The sequence below is a fragment of the Oryctolagus cuniculus genome, chromosome 8, assembly GCF_964237555.1.
Source record: "Oryctolagus cuniculus chromosome 8, mOryCun1.1, whole genome shotgun sequence".
Classification (NCBI taxonomy): Eukaryota; Metazoa; Chordata; class Mammalia; order Lagomorpha; family Leporidae; genus Oryctolagus; species Oryctolagus cuniculus.
Window position 1 is genome coordinate 116,991,144 of NC_091439.1, and position 19,253 is coordinate 117,010,396.

General features: G+C 52.2%; 1 protein-coding gene across 3 annotated transcripts in view; it reads left to right on the plus strand.

The window, feature by feature from the left end:
• Positions 1–19,253, plus strand: part of CSMD1 (CUB and Sushi multiple domains 1) — a 2,053,194-nt gene that overhangs the window by 1,872,821 nt on the left and 161,120 nt on the right. For all 3 annotated transcript variants that reach the window (XM_070047233.1, XM_070047234.1, XM_070047235.1), the window contains 2 exons: positions 3,589–3,705; positions 12,478–12,687. In XM_070047233.1, coding sequence (XP_069903334.1) covers positions 3,589–3,705; positions 12,478–12,687 — 327 coding nt within the window. The remainder of the gene's footprint in view (positions 1–3,588; positions 3,706–12,477; positions 12,688–19,253) is intronic.

Sequence of the window (19,253 nt, forward strand, 5' to 3'; positions counted from 1 at the left end):
CCCCCGTCTCCAGCAAATCCTGGGTATGCAGGGGTTTTCGCTCACCCACAATCTGGCTATCTTGCGTGGGAGCGTGTGCAGGAGAAATTAAACGTCAGCAAGCCCGCAGAGCAAACGAAGCATCCGACCTCAGGACAGACCGAGCTGGGAAATGGTGCCTGTTTCTGCTCTGGTCACGCTGTGCTTGTCTCACGTGAAGAATGCCCCTTCCTGTCCAATAGCTGATTCTGTGGAAGTTCTCTCTGGTGAAACTCTCTCGACAAACCTGTCAGGCAGACACACGGAGTTCCTTGTGTGGAGGGTAAAGTCCCCGGCGTGGAGCTGACGCCGACAGAGGGAAGGGATGGCCGCGGCCTTCCTCTTCCACGGGTGTCTGTCTTGCTGGTGATTTTAATGAAGAGCTTTTCCTTAGGCGTGGCGGTTGAAATACTTTGCACTTAGGCAGTCCATTCCTCAGGTATCAGGCAAACAAAAACCATTAAGCAAATCTGCATCAGTAGGGAAATGTTTCCTGTGAACACGCCCAGTCACAACGTATAGCTGACCCTGACTTTTATTGGCATGTCTCACATGTTAGCAAACATTGAGACGCATCAACTTGAGAAATTTCCTACAGGATGCAGAGAAAGATTTCTCATTGGAAAACCCACACCCGCCCCACGATGAATGTCAGAGACGCGAGGGGAGAGTGCGGATGCCCTTTGTAGCTGCTGGTTTCAGATTCATCCGTACCGGGGAAGGCGGGGATTAGAACTGCACAGAGACGATATCTCACCCGTTAGCTTCTGGAAGTCTCGTGTCCTGGTTTCTACAGGCAGAAGTCTCGTGTCCTGGTTTCTACAGGCAGAGGTGCCTTCCCTGGAGCTGGGCAGGCATGGAGGCTCTGACTGTTTGGAGCATCCCCACATCCCAGCGTGATCACACAGTGTGCCAGGGCCCGGGGCTGCCCTGCACCATGGGCTCTGACGCAGGCACAGCCTGTGCCCTTGAGCAAAAGCTCTGCATATTCTTACCAAAAACCCAGGAGTCTGAATAAAACGTGATGGCCAGGTCCACCAGAGTCAAGGTCCTTCACTCTTCATCCAAGTACTCGCCGTGACCTTGGGAACTGCTCTCTGCACACACAGTGTACATGTGGAGGGCCCAGCCTGGGGGTGGTTGTGGACCAGAAGGTCCTGGGCCACAGGCTGTCTGTCAGGTGTGCTGGAGGAGAAGGGACAGGTGGAGCCACTCGGAAGGTTGAGCCGGTGCGATATGCAAGTCGGTGGTGTGGTCCTTGAGACAGCCACGCCCAGCGGTGGTGCACGTATTTGGGGTGCCCACCCCTTGACTCCTAGTGCTCTAGCTGCACAGCAACAAGAGGACCCCGTGTAGTTGCCTGCAGAAAGTCAGGTGCTGGGCAGCTGATGGCTGTCCATCAGACAAGAGGCATGCCTACCTCCAGGCCCCCAGGTCGACCCTATCACATGACACCTGTGTGCGGGGCCTCTGTTAGCCGGTCCTGCGCAGACGCTGATGTGGGGCTGTCCCCAGGTCGACCCCATCACATGACACCTGTGTGCGGGGCCTCTGTTAGCCGGTCCTGCGCAGACGCTGATGTGGGGCTGTCCCCAGGTCGACCCCATCACATGACACCTGTGTGCGGGGCCTCTGTTAGCCGGTCCTGGGCAGACGCTGATGTGGGGCTGTCCCCAGGTCGAACCCATCACATGACACCTGTATGCAGGGCCTCTGTTAGCTGGCCCTGTGCAGACACTGATGTGGGGCTGTCCCCAGGTTGACCCCATCACATGACACCTGTATGCGGGGCCTCTGTTAGCCGGTCCTGTGCAGACGCTGTTGTGGGGCTGTCCCCAGGTCGACCCCGTCACATGACACCTGTGTGCAGGGCCTGTTAGCCGGTCCTGTGCAGATGCTGATGTCGGGCCGTCCCCTGAACCCTGTGCTCCTCACTGCTTTATTTTACTTTGATAAAAATCATGCTGGAACACAAAAGACCTTTTTTTTGAAATATCTTTATTGGGCATTTGTTTTCCTGTTTTCCTCAAGTATATGGCGTTTTTATACACGTCCTCCGTGTAGTTGGATGTACACTTCTACCCCCTGTGCTGGCTGTGCAAGTCCTGAAGGAACGGAACTTAGCACAAGTGTGCTTCGATCCAGCCTGCAGATCCCCCAGTGTGTCCAGACTGGGGACCAAGGGGCCCCCCGGTGCCCCCTTCCAGCACCTGCTGTGTTCCCCCGGGAGGCGCTTTGCGGCATCATAGCCCCAAGTGACTCCTAAGGCAGTGACGCCCCAAATGACCCCTGAGACAGTGACGCCCCAAGTAACCCTAAGGCTGTGATGCCCCAGGTAACCCTAAGGCTGTGACACCCCAAGTGACCCTAAGGCTATGATGCCCCAGGTAACCCTAAGGCTGTGATGCCCCAGGTAACCCTAAGGCAGTGACGCCCCAGGTGACCTAAGGCTGTGATGCCCAATGACCCCTAAGGCTGTGACGCCCCAAGTGACCCCTAAGACTGTTACCCAGGAAGCTCCTGCAATCCTGACTCACACCACAAAACCCTGCTTTAAGTTTTTATTCGTTTTTAATCTTGCGTAACATTTGAAACCCAGAATAGGATGCCCTGTCTTAAACAATTACCACAGTCACTAGATTTGAAACTTAGAGATTGCCTCACATTAAATTTACCCTTGAGGTGAAAAGCAAGTGGCTAACTGGATATTTTTAAAGGAAAGAGAATGAAAAAGGCCCCCCACAGGGGCCTTTGAGAGTGGATTCCAAAGCCTACTTTGCCTGATAATGACATTGCAGAGTCTGAATAAAGTGGGTTCCTGTGGCCTCCTGATAAAAGCAGTTCTATTTGCCCTGTTACTGGGAATATAAGAAATCGCCCTTGTAATGCATCACAAACGGTCCAATCCTAGAATTTCATATGCTCCAACTTAAATCCGCTGACATTTGTAATACAGTGAGCCAGGCTTCTTCCTGGGAGAGGGACTTGACTGTGGGTGACAGCGCAACGTGTGGTTTCCTGGGGAGACTGGCCTGCTGTTAGGTGTGTCCCGAAACTGAAAACATGGGAGATGCAGACCTGGCTTCTGAACCACACTGCTGACCAGGCTGGCTGGGACCGCAGGCACGTTACCCAGTCTCCCCAGAGCAGGGGTTCCTGGGTTAGACTGGCACCGTCACAGTGGCCCCTGCTGGGTTGTCTGGAGTGAGGTGGCCTGGTGCATGCGGTCAGCACAGCGGGCAGTACGTGGTTCCCTGATATCACCGCTTGGGAAATGGCTAAGAAATGGAAGAAATGCAGCTCTAAGTGGACTCCCCTGAACTGAGAGCCCCTGCGTACCAGCAGGTACCTCCGGAGAACTGACCTTTACTCTTCAGGAGTCCACGTGCAGGAGAGGGAGCCAGGCCCGTGGGTACCCGCGGTGCACTGCGCTGTAGCCCAAGCGGTCCTCAGGGGAGGAACGCAGTCCCTGAGACACGGGCTTGCTTTGCACGGCCCTAGAGGAGGCTGGTGCAGAGGCAGCCTGGAGAGCGCGAGAGCCACAGCGCTGACGGCCTTGTCCCTTTACAGCCACCTGCGGAGGGACCTTGCACAGCACCGGCGGAGTGGTCCTGAGCCCCGGCTTCCCAGGCGCTTACCCCAACAACCTGGACTGCACTTGGAAGATCGCCCTGCCCGTCGGCTACGGTGAGTGGGGGCACTACAGTGAGTGGAGGTGCTACGGTGAGTGGAGGCGCCTCTCACCCCACAGGCTCCACCTGCCTGGTGCTGTCCTGGACAGAGTGAAGCTGAAGTGTTGACAGAGTGGTGTCTTTAATTGAAAATGGCTTACAGATTTAAATAAGGCTTTGGCAGAATAATTTTGAGAACCTAGAGAGTTATTTGAAAAATCAATTCAGCCATGCAACTCTTCAAGGCAAATTAAATTAGCCGAATGAAGATAGAGGAGCACATGAAGTGCGAAATGTGGCATTCCTAATTCAATTATCAATTGCTTTATTGCTAATGCCGCCTTTTCTCATCTATCTCTGAAACTCAGTAATGGTTATTGTTTCTTTTGGTAAAAGTTTTGAAGTCTCCTTTTCATGTTGTGACATATTTTTAATTGGACATAAGACATATATTTGGACTGTATTATATATTATTGATTATGGTTTTATGATTTTTTTTACATTTAGTTATTAACTTTCCTTTGCTTTGCCTTAAATAATTCATGATTTTAATTGCTCAGTCCTCTGAAACCTCATCCTGGCCTTTTGCAGTGACATTCTGATTCTTCGCCCCACGTCCCCATCTTCCTCCTGGTTTTGTGTTTTAGTTCATGTGCTTGGTGGATTGCGCTGGAGCACACGCTGCAGGTGCGCCAGGTTAGGTGCCCAGGGAGGGCCCAGGACAGAGGGACTGAGTGTTCAGATCTGAATAAGCACCGGGACTTGTGTGTGAACGTGGGCATTGGTGCAAATCACTGCCCTGGATGCAGATCATAGATTTTTTTTTAAGTTTCACAGTGTCTGCCTCTGGAAACTGTGCCCAGGGAACCCAAACCTGACAGGGGTCCTGGGACGTTGCCTGTTGTGACTTCCCAGGAAAGGGCCCCGGTTTCTGTGGGACTCAGGGCACGGGCAGGTGCTCCTGCCGATTCACAGTCAGTGTCTCCTGGGAGCCGCCCTGCCATGGTGGAACGCACGGTGCAATGTGCTTCCTCCCAGAGGTGAGGGGATGCACACGCAGGGTCAGAGTCTGCACAGGTAACAGCCAGGTGCGTTTCAGCAGTGCCTGCTGCTGAGTGTGCCCCTGGTGCACCGCAGGCCTGCTGCATCCCCTGGATTTCCTCTCGTGTGTGTGAGTGTTGTGTGTGGGAATGAGCACGTGTAGGGTAAGGTAGGGGACTGTGTGTAAGGATGTCACTGTGTGTGTAAGTACATGTAGAGAGTACATGTGTGTGACTGTGCATCTAAATGTGTTACTGTGTGTGTAAGTACACATAGAGGGTACATGTGTGTGACTGCATATAAATGCATTACTGAGTGTGTAAGTACATGTAGAGGGTACATGTGTATGACTATGGATGTAAGGATGTTACTGTGTAAGTACATGTAGAGTGGGTACATGTGTGTGACTGTGTATGTGAGGATGTTACTGTATAAACACATGTAGAGTAGGTACATGTGTGTGATTCATGTAAGTGTGTTACTGTATAAACATTATGTAGAGTGGGTACATGTGTGTGATTCATGTAAGTGTGTTACTGTATGTGTATATGTAGAGTGGGTACATGTGTGTGACTATATAAGTGTGTCACTATGTAATATGTAGAATGGGTACATGTGTGTGACTGTGTATGTGAGGATGTTACTGTATAAACACATGTAGAGTAGGTACATGTGTGTGATTCATGTGTTACTGTATAAATATTATGTAGAGTAGGTACATGTGTGTGATTCATGTAAGTGTGTTACTGTATAAACATTATGTAGAGTGGGTACATGTGTGTGACTGCATGTAAGTGTGTTACTGTATGTGTATATGTAGAGTGAGTACATGAGTGTGACTGTGTATGTAAGTGTGCTACTATGTGTAACTACATGTAAAGTGGTTAAATGTGTGTAACTTTGTATATGTAAGTGTGTTACTGTGTGTGTGCATGTAGAGTGACTAGATAGTTGTGTGTTACTGCATATGTAAGTATGTGACTGTGTGTGGTGAAGTGATTGGGTAGATGTGTGTGGCTGTATGTAAGTATGTTTGTGAGTGTGTGTAGGGTGACTGGATACATGTGTGACTTTGTATATGTACATGTGTTACTATATGTGAGTATATGTAGAGTGGGTGTGTGTGTATGTAAGCATGTTTGTGTGAATGTGTGTAGGGTGACTGGGTACATGTAAGTGACTGTATGTATTTAAGTGTATTATTGAGTGTTTTAGTGTATATGGGTTCATGTGTGTGTGACTGTAAGCATGTTACTGTGCGTGTATGAATGTGTGTAGGGTGACTGGGTACCTGTATGTGACTGTGTGTATATAAGTGTATTACTGTGTGTGTGAGAGTATATGGATATGTTTGTGACTGTAAGTGTGTTACTGTGTGTATGAATGTGTGTAGGGCGACTGGGTACATGTATGTGACTTCATGTTTGTAAGTATATTGCTGTGTGTATATGGGTACATGTGTATGTGTATGTCTGTAAGCATGTTACTGTGTGTGTATGAGTGTGTAGGGCGACAGGGTACATGTGTGTGACTGTATGTATGTGAGTGAGTATGTGTGTAGGATGGTTTACCACCTAACCCCTCTCTGAGGTGTGAGATATGTTAAATAATTGTTTTATAAAAATATTTATTTGTTTATCTGAAAGGCAGAGTTATAGAGAAAGAGGAGGGGAGGGGAGAGAAAAAGAGAGAGATTCTTCCATCTGCTGGTTCACTCCCCAAATGGCCACAATGGCTGGGACTGGGCCAGGCCAAAGCCAGGAGCCCAGAACTCCATCAGGGTCTCCCACATGGGTGGCAGGAGGCCAGGCACTTGGCCATCTTCCGGTGCTTCCCTAGGCCCATTAGCAGGGAGCTGCATCAGCAGTGGGGCAGCTGGGACACGGATTTGCCATATGGGGAGCCAGCTCACGGGTAGTGGCTTTCCCCACCATGCCGCAATGCCTGCCCCAGTGAGAATATTTTTTCGGTATCACAGAATATTTTTGTAAGGCAACAGACGTGGGGAAATGTGCTTACTTAAGACCCCAAGAGGAAATGGATTGTCTCTGCTTCCACTTGGAACACTGCAGCAGGGAAGAGGATGGCTCGGGCCAGGGCGGGTGGGTCGGTGTGGATGCCTGGGTCCAGGTGCCCCTGGCTAAGGCAGGCCCCGAGTCCTGCCCTCTCACAGACTAGCTGCAGACGGAACGCGTCTCCCACGCCCAGAAAGGTGCTCCCACTCTTCAGCAGAAGAGAGGCACAGGATTTCTGTCAGCTCTTTCAGAGAACTTATTTAGGATAAATTGCTTCTGCAAAAGCTGTCGAGATCCTGAGACGTGGGCAAAACGGAAGTTGAGGTAGAAGATTACTGACCATGAAAGAGCACATGTGATGCTCACACCGCCAAGCGAGTCACAAAGCAAACCCTGCTGTTCTCCCAGGCCTTTTCAGCTGCCATTGTCTTCCGCACAGGCTCGGGGTACCTGAGGGAACCTGGCTGTTCCCCCCTCATCAGCTTTGTAGCCGGCTTGCTCAGGCTTTGTGGGATGGCAGGAATGACTCCAGTGCCCAGCAGCCGGAGCAAACTCAGACAGTGAGATGGTGTCACCTTCCTTGAGGAAGAATAGGGTTGCTGTTCTCTCTCCTGGAGGGTGCGATCGGGTGTTCTGAGTCCTTATGTACAACCAGATGCCTGGGGCTGCCTGGCAGATGGTTCCGCCTGGGAGTTACACAGCTGCCTCCCTCCCCTGGCCACAACGCTTGAGGACACAGGCGGAGGTGCCCAGTCACCTGGCCACTCTGTAACGATCCCCTGTTCTGCTGCTGCAGCGTTCGTTCTTGTGAGCACTGTTCTCTGCCTGCTCCTGGGCGGGCAGTGACGCTGTCTCTTCACCTGGCCAGGACTCTGCCCCAGGACCTGGAGAGGGGCAGTCGGTGCTGCACCTGCTCACAGTCTGGGTCTGAGTAGAATCGTAGCTCCACAGCTTACTGGCCATGTGAGCTTGCACAAGGCACCAAACTGCATCTTAAAAATGAACACACTTGGGGCCAGCCCTGTGGCGTAGCGGGTGAAGCCACCACCTGCAGTGCTGACATCCCATATGGACGCTGGTATCCCAAGTGGTTCGTGTCCCAGCTGCTCTACTTCTGATCCAGCTCTCTGCTAATGGCCTTGGAAAATGGTGTAGGTGGCCCAAGTTCTTGGGCCCCTTCACCCACACGGGAGGCCTGGAAGAAGCTCATGGCTTCTGGCTTCAGATCAGCCCAGCTCTGGCCATATGGGGAGTGAGCCAGGGGAGGGAAGACTCTTTCTCTCTATCTGTCTCTGCCTCTGCCTCTCTGTAACTCTGCCTTTCAATTAAAATAAATAAATTTTAAAAATGAATACAGTAAAATATCAATCTCACAGGGCAGTTTGGAAGTAATGCAGATCCCTGGCCTAAGAAGGCATTCTGTAAGAGTTAACAGTTTGCAGTAGCTAAATCAAATTCTCCTCTTTTTTTGACAGGCAGAGTGGACAGTAAGAGAGAGAGACAGAGAGAAAGGTCTTCCTTTGCCGTTGGTTCACCCTCCAATGGCCGCTGCGGCCGGCGCGCTGTGGCTGGCGCACCGTGCTGTTCTGATGGCAGGAGCCAGGTGCTTCTCCTGGTCTCCCATGGGGTGCAGGGCCCAAGTTCTTGGGCCATCCTCCACTGCACTCCCGGGCCACAGCAGAGAGCTGGCCTGGAAGAGGGGTAACCGGGACAGAATCCGGCGCCCCAACCGGGACTAGAACCCGGTGTGCCGGCGCCGCTAGGTGGAGGATTAGCCTAGTGAGCCGCGGCGCCGGCATCTCCCACGTTTTCATGTCCTTTTCTTCCTTTTCCCAGACCTGGCTTGCTGTCTTGTGTTGCTTTAGCAGAGCTCTGTAAATTTGTCCACTTCCTTGAGAATGTATGATAGCACACTTAACAGATTGCAAACAGGTTTTACTATTATTATTATTTGGTTGCTTTAACTTGACCCTCCGGAGTTAAAACTGCTGTGCTAAGCTTGCCCTCAGTGCTGTCCAGAGCCATCGTGCTTTGGGACCCCCTCGTAACTTAGCTATGACGCAGAAGGTTCTTTCACACGTTTGCTAAGCCCTGTGATGACGAGCATTTGCCATACCTCACGGCACACAGAAGATGCAGAGTAGAGCGGTTAATACCCACCAGTTCTGCCGCCCGGGAAGGAGGGTTTGACTGTGAAGTCATGTTGCTTTCCTCTTTAAAACTTTGCTCAAGCCCGAAGGCAAATCCTTTTCGCAGGGGCTCAACCACGCTTCATTTTCAAAACGCACCTGCAGCCGCCTGGGAATGTGCTGTGCAAATTCCACCGAAGATAGGCATTCCGATTAGCTTCTGGTGGTAATGATGTATTTTTAAACTATTATTTGAGATAAACGAATAGATGACTGGGTTATGCTTGTTTTAATCCCTTCATTTGGGCTTTGTGATGTCAGACTGGACACGATTTGCTGAAAATGAGAGTGCCGAATAATTCTACCTTAAGCCAGATTAGAGGTGGGCCCTGTCTATTTCCTGATATGTTGCAGGTGGCTTGATATGTGGCTGTACATTTTATCCTGCTTAAAATGGTAATTTTGTTCACAATATTATAATTGTCACAGTTCCATCCCCATTTGAGGTTTAATTCCACATCATCAGAGAGCCACTGTCACTGTTTGCAGCACTCCTGGGTCCTAGTCTGTCTGCCACATTCTTACCCCTTGGTCCACTTGCTGTCTTTCCTCTATTTTGTGGCCATGTCTTTCCATGCAGCTCTTATGTGTCTGGAGAAATACACCTAATGTCTGCACGTGCATGTCTGAAAGAGCACAGTTTGCTTTCCATTTTGTTGTAATTTTGGACGTAAATAGAAATGTCAGGGTCTCCACAGGTCATCTGAGCTGCTCTTGTGTGAGTTTCTTTCCTCCACTGGTAGTGACAAGTGGAACTGGACGCCTGGTGGGTTTAGTGTCCTTGAAAATGGTCACATTCACACATATGCATACACATGGATATACATGCACACACATATAATATAATTTAAGAATTAATAGGAAAACTTTCTTTTTAAGTTGACTTGTCAGCCGGGCTACAGCAGGTAACTGTGTTTTCAGTTCAGCAGGGGTGAGAGCCGGTCGGGTGGTGGGGTGAGTGGTCAGCTGCCAAGCAGTTCGGTGTACAGAAGGCGCTTCAGAGCTGAGGGCCCAGGAGCCACTAGCCCACCCCCCAGACCTCCTACCTGCTCTTTCCCTCTCTTCCTTTCCTCCACTTTTTTCAACTACTGAATTTCTTGTGACCCAAAATATTTCCTGGATTTCAGAAAGAAAGAAAAAAGATCAGTTCGTTGCTGACTTTTCAACAAAGAGCAGTTCTTGTATTGGGCATTTTCATGTATTTATAAAAGTGTCTAAGTTGGTGAGTTACTTATCTTGGTTGCTTACCTTGATCACATACAGGTTCATGAAAAGTGTTCTTAAAAGGTGCTGTTTCAGGGGAAACAACTTGGAAACCCGTGTGTGGCTTTCTCCCAGTCCACATTTTACAGGCGCTCGTAGATCACATGACGCCACGCTGGCGAAGAGAGCTACAGAGCGGTGTATTAGCTTGCTTTTCATCGGTGAGGGAATATCCAAGGCAGCTGACTTTATAAAGAGGCTTATTTGGTTCCTGATTCTGGAGATGTGTGGTGGGTTTGCTCTGTGTTGGCAGAGTCCCGGGAGGCACAAGCGTCACCTGGGAGACAGGCAGTTTGCATGTCTCCGTGTGTTCCTGTGTGGCCCCTTATAAAGCCACCAGGGTTGACTTACATGCTGCACCCTAATCCCCTCCCCAAAGTCCAACCCTGAACACCTCGCACCCCCTCTGAGACCCTTCTTGGTGGGCTCTGAGGCCGAGCTTAACTTATGGGCCTTTCTGGGTGGGATGGAGGGGCCACTCAGCAACCAACGAAAACCCAGACAGCACTGGGACTCCCTGGCCTGACTGACAAGTTCCCCGTGGGATGTGACTCTGATCACCTTCCTAAAAAGCATCCCAAATCTTGTTGATTAAAGATTTTTTTTTTGCTTTGCTTTTAGCCTCCTCAGCCTCCTCCTGAAGTTTTACCTTCGACATCCTCTCCCATCCTAAGCTGAGCAAAGTTAACACAAACCAGGTTTTCCCCAAGAAGCAGTGGAAGGCGCACCGTCATTAGTGTTAGCTCTAGTCTGACATCCAGATGGAATCTGAGAGAGAGGAGCTCGTGGGAGCTGGGCATCAGCTCTGCCCTTCGCCATGTTAACTGTGGACACGGAGCCCGATTTTCCAAGCCCCAGTGTGCTCACCTGTGAAATTATGAAAATATTAATGAGCACCTGCTGGTGCTTGTTGGGGGAGGTTGGTTGGCCAGCTGGATCCCAAGCCTGATCCTGGGCCTTTACCTGTGTCCGTCGGACAGGGACAGGGGCCTTCTCCATCCGTTAGCTCCTCCTCACACGGTTCTTCCCGTAATCGGTGGATTTGTCTTCCTTGTGTGACTCTAAGTGTCACTCAGTGCTTTGGATCTCACTGCCCTCTGGGTGTTTACTCGAGCTCCTCCCTCCCTCCCTCCCTTCCTCCCTCCTTCTCTTCTCGCTCTCTCTTTCTCTTTCTTTCACTGATTTCTGACTTTTGATCATCTCACGTCCCTTTGATTCCAGAGAAGATAGTATGCATGACTTTCTTCCGCGTTTACCCTTAGGTAGAGTAGCCCATGTAAGCACTGTCTTTCATTTTCCTAATCTGGGAAACATAGCTGACGACAAATTAAAACATGCCTCCCTGTCACAAACAGGGGAAAGCAACCCAAAGGAAAGTGTTCTCACACCTTGGGAGAATGCCCTGTGGCAGCCATTGGCATGCTCACTTTAGATTTTCCTACCCAACTTAATTGCATGAATTTCTGCAAAGACCAATGTCTGGAGTTTTACATAACCATTTAAACTAATTAAAGCATTGTAGATACAGTAGTCAAAGACAGTTTCCATACTACCATAACAAATAACTCTAAGTTGTTTTGGCTTTGACTTGTGCTAAATTATCAGCCACAGCACATTCAGCACACAGATCAACACGACACCAGAAAGAATGGCCATTTTTCAGTGTTCTCCTAGCTGAGCTGGACCAGCTGCACTAGGTTGTGAGAGTTACAGTTAGTGCGTCCAGTTGGATTTCTTGTGGACATCAGTAGTAATGCAATGGAAAATGATCGGTTGTTGAGGGATAAATGCCTTGTGCAGTAGAGAGACCCTCAGGTAGCATGAAAGCCACTCTCCAAGTTTATTGCGTGTGTTGGGGCCGACGCTGGCTTCTTCCCTGATGGAGCCGTGGTTAGCGTGTGGATGATGTAGTGTGGGATCGGAATCACAACCTGGTATTACAGCTGTGGTAACTGTAACAACAGGCAGGCAACACAGTCCTCACACTGTGTGCGTCCTGATCTCCAGCTGGAAACTACCCCCGCACCCTGCATCTCCATGCGGATCGGGGCTGCTCACACTCGGCATCTCACAGACAGGTTCAGGTTTGCACTCGGATTACGTGGATGGCGTTCGCAGGTCCAGGGAGGAGAAATGGAGCCAAAATCCACTGTAACCCGAAATACTCGCCCTCCTGCTTGAGGCTACCCTGTCTCACAGATCAAATTCTCACCTTGGCTGAGCACTGATTTTATACATTTTGAAACAAACTTAACTAATTATGCCTTTTTATATTAATAGGCGCACATATTCAATTTCTGAACTTCTCTACGGAAGCAAATCATGACTACCTTGAAATTCAGAATGGACCTTACCACACCAGCCCAATGATCGGGCAGTTCAGCGGCACAGACCTGCCCGGCGCCCTGCTGAGCACCACGCACGAGACCCTCATCCACTTCTACAGCGACCACTCCCAAAACCGGCAAGGGTTTAAGCTCACGTACCAAGGTGAGAAGAGGACAGCAGATCAAAATGCGCAGCTTACGTTGCAATTGTAACGTGGAAGTAATGCAATCGTAACGTAAGGTGGAAGTCTCCCTAATTGGTTAAAATATGCACGGTTGAAGAGGCCTTGCAATGCATTTTTATTTATATATTTTAAATATATTTGGAATACACAGAGAGACAGAAAGACTGGGAGGCAGAGAGCGCCCCTCTGTTGATCTCTTCCCCAAATGCTTGCAAGAGCCAGGCTGGTGCAGGTGGAAGCCAGGAGCCAGGAGCTCAGCCCTAGTCTCTCAGATGGGTGGCAGGGACCTGAGGGCTCGAGCCACCCCTGCTGCCCCCGCAGGTGTGCTTATGCGGAAAACTGAAGTCAGGAGTGGAGCCGGTACGCAAGCCTGGTTCCTATAGGGATGCGGGGTCTTAACCTCCATTCCAGATGCCCCCCTGTGCAGTGGGTTTTCACACTGTACTGGCTTTTGACCAGGAGTGGAGCCAGGGCTGAGGGCACCGACTGGAAGTGCGTGGCCAGGTGTGTCCCTGTGGCACCTTACGCACACTCCCTGCCCACCCGACGTGCTCTGGTGACCGTCATCGCAACCTGCCAGCCACGCAGCCTTCTCCTGGGTCCTTTTGCGTCTTGGTTCTTGTCCAGCCAGGACGGGAGAGTGCTGGAGGGGAGAGACAGTGTCCCTGGGCATGATTTGTGGTCTGCAGCACAGGAGAGAGGCTGCATGCGCTGCTCACGGCTTGTTCAAATTCTGCCAGAACAAAGGAAAAACTCAGAAAGTCTGGACTTTAACCTTTGTCCATCCATCCAAATAGGAAACCTCTAAGAAAAGCTTTAATCAACCATTATCAAAGTATTTTTGACATGTGAAAAAGTTCAACACTTTCATTTCTCACAAAGTAATTTAGCTGGCCTTTTGTTGAATATTGTTAAATCAAACAAAGTTGAAAATGCCAAACCTAAGGCGACTTTTTTTTTCCAAGCACGTCTAAATCACTTGCCTTCCTTGATCTCTCAGCCTAACCTCAGAAGCAGAACTTAGCACTTTGTGAGTGAGAGGCTGGTGTTTTCTCTTGGAATCTTGGCCATTGTGTCTGAAATTCTCACCTAAAATGTTCAATGTAGGCATAGATTTCCAGAACTGGGGTCGCTTAATGTAGGATCCAGGTGAGGAGAAAGAGGGTCAGGGAAGCCCTGAGCAGTGAGCTGCGTCCATGGACGGGGCCAGGACCTCATGCACTGTGCCCGCCCTCGCCTCTCCTCACCTCTGCTCTGGTCAGGGAAGTCTTGGCAGTGAGCTGCGTCCGTGGACGGGGCCAGGACCTCACGCACTGTGCCCGTCCTCACCTCTCCTCACCTCTGCTCTGGTCAGGGAAGCCTTGGCAGTGAGCTGCGTCCGTGGACGGGGCCAGGACCTCACGCACTGTGCCTGCCCTCGCCTCTCCTCACCTCTGCTCTGGTCAGGGAAGTCTTGGCAGTGAGCTGCGTCCGTGGACGGGGCCAGGACCTCACGCACTGTGCCTGCCCTCGCCTCTCCTCACCTCTGCACTGGTGAGGGAAGCCTTGGCAGTGAGCTGCGTCCGTGGACGGGGCCAGGACCTCACGCACTGTGCCCACCCTCGCCTCTCCTCACCTCTGCTCTGCTCACTTAGCAGTGAGCCAAGTCCGTGGACGGGGCCAGGACCTCACGCACTGTGCCCGCCCTCGCCTCTCCTCACCTCTGATCTTCAGTCTTCCCCCTCCCCGCTCAACAAACAGGGTCCCCGCCCACCCGGAGGTTCCGCACCTGCACACGTGTGCATGCACAGGGCACCCGGGCAGACGCAGCCTCCCACAGCATGGGGGTCGCTGCTCTGTGCCTGTTTTCTGATCCTCCCTCTGGGCAGCCCACCTGTGCCCGGGTACCCCTCTTCCCACCCTCACAGAGACATCACGCCAGGGCCCCTGCTCTTTCCTCCCCTGATGTCAGCCAACACCCGTCCGGGGGCTTTCCAAGACCTGTCTGGAGCATCCCCATCTTCTCTGTCTCTCTCAGTGCTGCGTCAGATGTAGCGTTGGGTACCTGATGGCTGCCAATCCTCCTGTAGCTTCTGCTTTCTCAGACGTGGCCGGTCGGACATCTGCACCAGCGTTGCCAGTCCCCCTCCTCCTTGGCTCTCTGACCCGTCCTTGCACGGGGTTTGCTGCCACTGTCCTCCACTGCACTTGGTGTGCACGTCACCTGCTCCCACGGGCTGTCTTCCTTTCTCGTGTTTCCTCACAGCACTTGGCTTGGCTCCTACCACTCTGTCTGCCAGCCGGGTCCTGTGGCTGCAGGAACAACACAGTCCTTTGGTTTTCCTTCTGTCACAGTGGCTCCGTCCTTACTGTCCCTGCTTCCTTGTCCCCTCCCGGCTGCCAGCCTGGGGTGCAGGGCCCCGTGGGAGTCCTCCCGTGCTCTGTCACACGTTTTCCCCGAGTGTCATCTGTACTCTTAGACTTGGTGACCATGACTGCCGTTTGTGTCTGGCAGCTCCGGTGTCTGCATCTCCATACAAGGCATCTCCGAGCCCCAGCCCGGGGAGTGAGCCCGGCCTCATGGGCATTTGAAGCGTCCTCAGCTCAGCTCCGCTTTCCCTCCCAGGCAGGCTCCCCTCTCCCGCTCAGTGCGTGGTGCAGTGTCCCTGCAGCCCCGCTCTGTCACCACCAGGACCCACAAACCCTCACAGACCTCGTTCTGAGAAAGCTGTCGGACTCTGCCAGGCCGTAGCAGATTTGCTCCCCAGCTTCTCTGGTTTCTCCCTGGAACAAGCGTGTGTTCTCTCCAGATGCACGCCTGTCCCTGCTCTCCAGGCTCTGAAGATGCAGCTCAGGATCTGCACAGGCTCCACCCACACAGCTCTTCTTCCCCCTCGACTCCCACCCCGCCTCTCCTCCTTTTTGTTGTTTAAGTATTATTTATTTGAAAGGCAGAGTTACAGAGAAAGAAGGAGAGACAGAGAGGGTTCTTCCATCTGCTGGTTCATTTCCCAAATGGTCACAATGGCCAGGACTGGGTCAGGCCAGAGCCAGGAGCTTCTTTGGGGTCTCCCACGTGGGTGCAGGGGCCCAAGAATGTAGGCCATCTTCTGCTGCTTTCTCAGGCATGTTAGCAGGTAGCTGGGTTGGAAATGGAGCGGCCAGAACTTGACTCCATGCTCACGTGGGATGCTGACGTTGGCCAGCGGTAGCGTAACCTGCTACGCCACAACAGCATCCCCGGACCTGTGCTCCTGGAGAGCCTCCAGGGGCTGCCGGCACACAGCAGCCTCAGCGCACGTGGCTGCTGAGACCACCCCGCTCTGCTCCAGGGAGGGTTAGGTCCCTGTGTGCATCGTCAGAGGCCAGCACGGCAACCCTTGAGTGCAGACCCTGCCCGGCTCCTGTTCCACTCTAGCATGGGGCAACCTTGGTGTCAAAGGTGACCTCGGCGGGGAGGCTGGGTAACAGACAGAGAAGGGCCGAGGAGGGTAGGCAGAGCCGGACGCGGTAATATCCTGAAGGCAGCTGTCTCCAGGACATCTGTGCCGGGAGCTGGGTGTCCCCAGCACCTCCTCCTGGCGGCGCCTTCTCCCTGTCAGGCTCCGCCGAGGTGTGGCTGTGCCTCCGTCTGGTGGGCGAGATTGGAGTGTAAACTTGAAGCACCAACGCATCCTTCACACTCACGGCTGCTCCGGGAGCCCAGGCCTGAGTCCAGGCACCAGGAGGGAGCTTCCTCACTGTAAGCCAGCGAGACCGGGGGATGAAGCATCTAAACTCACAGGCATGGCCAGGATCCGTTGCATATTGTGTGCACTTAGTGAGTGTTCTTCCAGAAACAGCAGACGCCACGAGACCAGTGGAGCTTTCTGTCTGCATCTGTGCTCTGTGCACAGCACGGCCCGTGGCGCTGGCTGCGGATCAGCCCCGCACCCACCCCGGCTCCTCTCTGCCTCCTGCTCATCCTCCGACCCCCTGCTGAGGGCCGATGTCCTCTGTGCCTGCGTTTAGGGAGCACCTGCACAGGGCTTACCTTGATTAGGTTGGTGTTATGCTCTTGCCACCTCCTTTTGAATTTCAGTCTCTTTCAGTCCCTACACGATGCAGATACCCCTAACAAAGCCGTTCAGCCAGTCCGTGCCTGTGCAGACAGGCACAAACACCAGGTGTGTGGCCTTGCTGATGCTTGGCTGCGCAGGGGGCTTCTGTGTGCGTCGTGCTGAGCCCAGTGCACTGGTGACCATGCGATGATCTGGAACACGTTTGCACTTTGACTGTGGCAGTTTTCATGGCGCAGTTCCCTCCCAGGGGTGCTGAAAGCAGTGGGCTGTCCGCAGCAGCAGAATGCTGGCTGGATGCAACCCTGACTGATTTTCTGCAGGTGTGGCCCTGACACTGGCAGGTGCGTCCGCTCGCCCTGTGTTCTAGGCCTGCTGAAGCGATGGTGCGGACACCGGGGCCTCTGCAGGAACCTGAAGCTGGCGCTGTGAGAGTTGGATGTCAGGGGGACCCAGAGGCCAGTGGGGCTCCTCTGCCTCTCGCAGACCCTCTGTGATTCTTCAGGAGCTGCCCGATGCCATGGCCAACAGGCGCCGGCAGCTGTCCCCAAGGTTTACCCAGCAAACACTGTCACAGCGTGTTCTGTGAGCACCCAAGGCCCGTGCAAGCTAAGCCACCCTGGGCCTGGTGTTACAAGCAAGGAAACTGAGGGACAGGCACACACGGAGACGTGACCAAGGGGCCCTCTGTGGTGGTACAGACAGAGCCCAAGGTCTGGGTCCTGAACCAGGAGAGGCGCTGCCCCTCCCCCACCTGCAGCTGCTCTCTCCCACCCTCCTCCAGGCCGTGGCCCACCTCACCCAGCTTCCCTCCCCTCCCTGAGCCACCCCTGCCCCAGGTCCAGAGGGTTTCCTGGGGTCCATTTCCTGCCATGACATCAGCAATGAGAAAAAAATAGGCTGCCATGTTTTTGCTTGTTTTAGAGAGAAACTGCAGGGCTGCTCCTTGTTTATTATGGGCACTGGCTTTGGCCTCCTTAATTCCTGAGCCAAGCAGCACTTCTATGAGAATACCTTTCCCTGTAAAATTTAAAGAAATGGGGAAAAAAGAATACATATAAAAAAAGCTTCATGGAAGTTATAACCTAGATTTTTTTTAAAGATTTATTTATTTGAAAGGCAGAGTTACAGAGAGGCAGAGGCAGAGAGAGAAAGAGAGACAGAGAGAGAGAGAGATCTTCCATCAGCTGGTTCTCTCTCCTCAAATGGCCAAAATGGCCGGAGCTGCATTGATCCAAAGCCAGGAGCCAGGAGCTTCTTCCAGGTCTCCCACGCGGGTGCGGGGGCCCAAGGACTTAGGTCATCTACTGCTTCCCCAGGCCATAGCAGAGAACTGGATGGGAAGTGGAGCAGCAGGACTAGAACTGGCTCTCATATGGGATGCCAGCACTGCAGGGGGTGGCTTTACCCGCTACAGGACAGCGCCGGCCCCTTGACCTAGATATTCAAGATTTTTCCCGTGACATTGCTATCTGATTGTGATCTAAATGACTGCCCCTTTGGGCAGCACTCTGCCTCAGAGAAGCCCATTTCAAACACGTTGATCTGAAGGTTGCCTTCGCTAGGTGCACAGCCCAGGTGCTAGAACAGGGAGGTACTACAGAAAGTCCCTGGAACGTGGAATTAAAGCCCAAGTTTATTTTGATGCAGAAAAATTCTGAAATCTGTGATGGCTCATTTCACAATGCACATTTCCCTTTCTTTTTAAAAATTTATTTATTTGCTGCAGAGAGAGAGAGAGAGAGAGAGAGGTCTTCCGTCCTCTGGTTCTCTTCCCGGAAGGCAGCAACAAGCTGGGGCTGGGACAGGCTGAAATTCGGAGCCAAGAGCTTCTCCCACATCTCCTCCATGGGTAGCAGGGGCCTCAGGACTTGAACCAGCCTCTGCTGCTCTCCCAGGCCATTAGCCGGGAGCAGGACTGGAAGTGGAGCAGCCAGGACTAGAACTGGCTCCCATACGGGATGACTGCACTGCAGACAGTGCCTTCACTCACCGCGCCACAGCGCCAGCCCCAACGCACATGTTCTGGGAACTTTCTAAAGACCACTGGCGTGAGTGTCCTGCCCCGTTATCATCAGCATTTCTGGTTTTCACAGCACCTGTGGAATAATGATTCATGGTTGTAGGAGGGCATGGCATTGGTTCCGAGACTGGGATGTGGGCCAGGGCTCTGTTCTTGGAGCCCAAGGGAGGCTGCTTCCGGGGAGAGGCCTCAGGCTGCAGTGACCCCGCTGGGGGTCTGTGTCCCAGACCCCCACCTCACTGTCTGTTGAAGGCTGAGTTGACATTTGTGCCACCTCAAAGCCGAGGCATTTACCTCTACTAAAGAAACGCACACCTGGCGAAGTATTGGTGTTGGGAAGATGTGACTAAGAAGTCATGGCAGCTCAAACATCAGAATCAGTTTAAATCAGCTTCAGATATTGTGAATATTTCTGACCATATAACAGATGTACACATATAGCCACAGGATTTTAGACTTGGAAAAACAGAACAGTCAAGACATG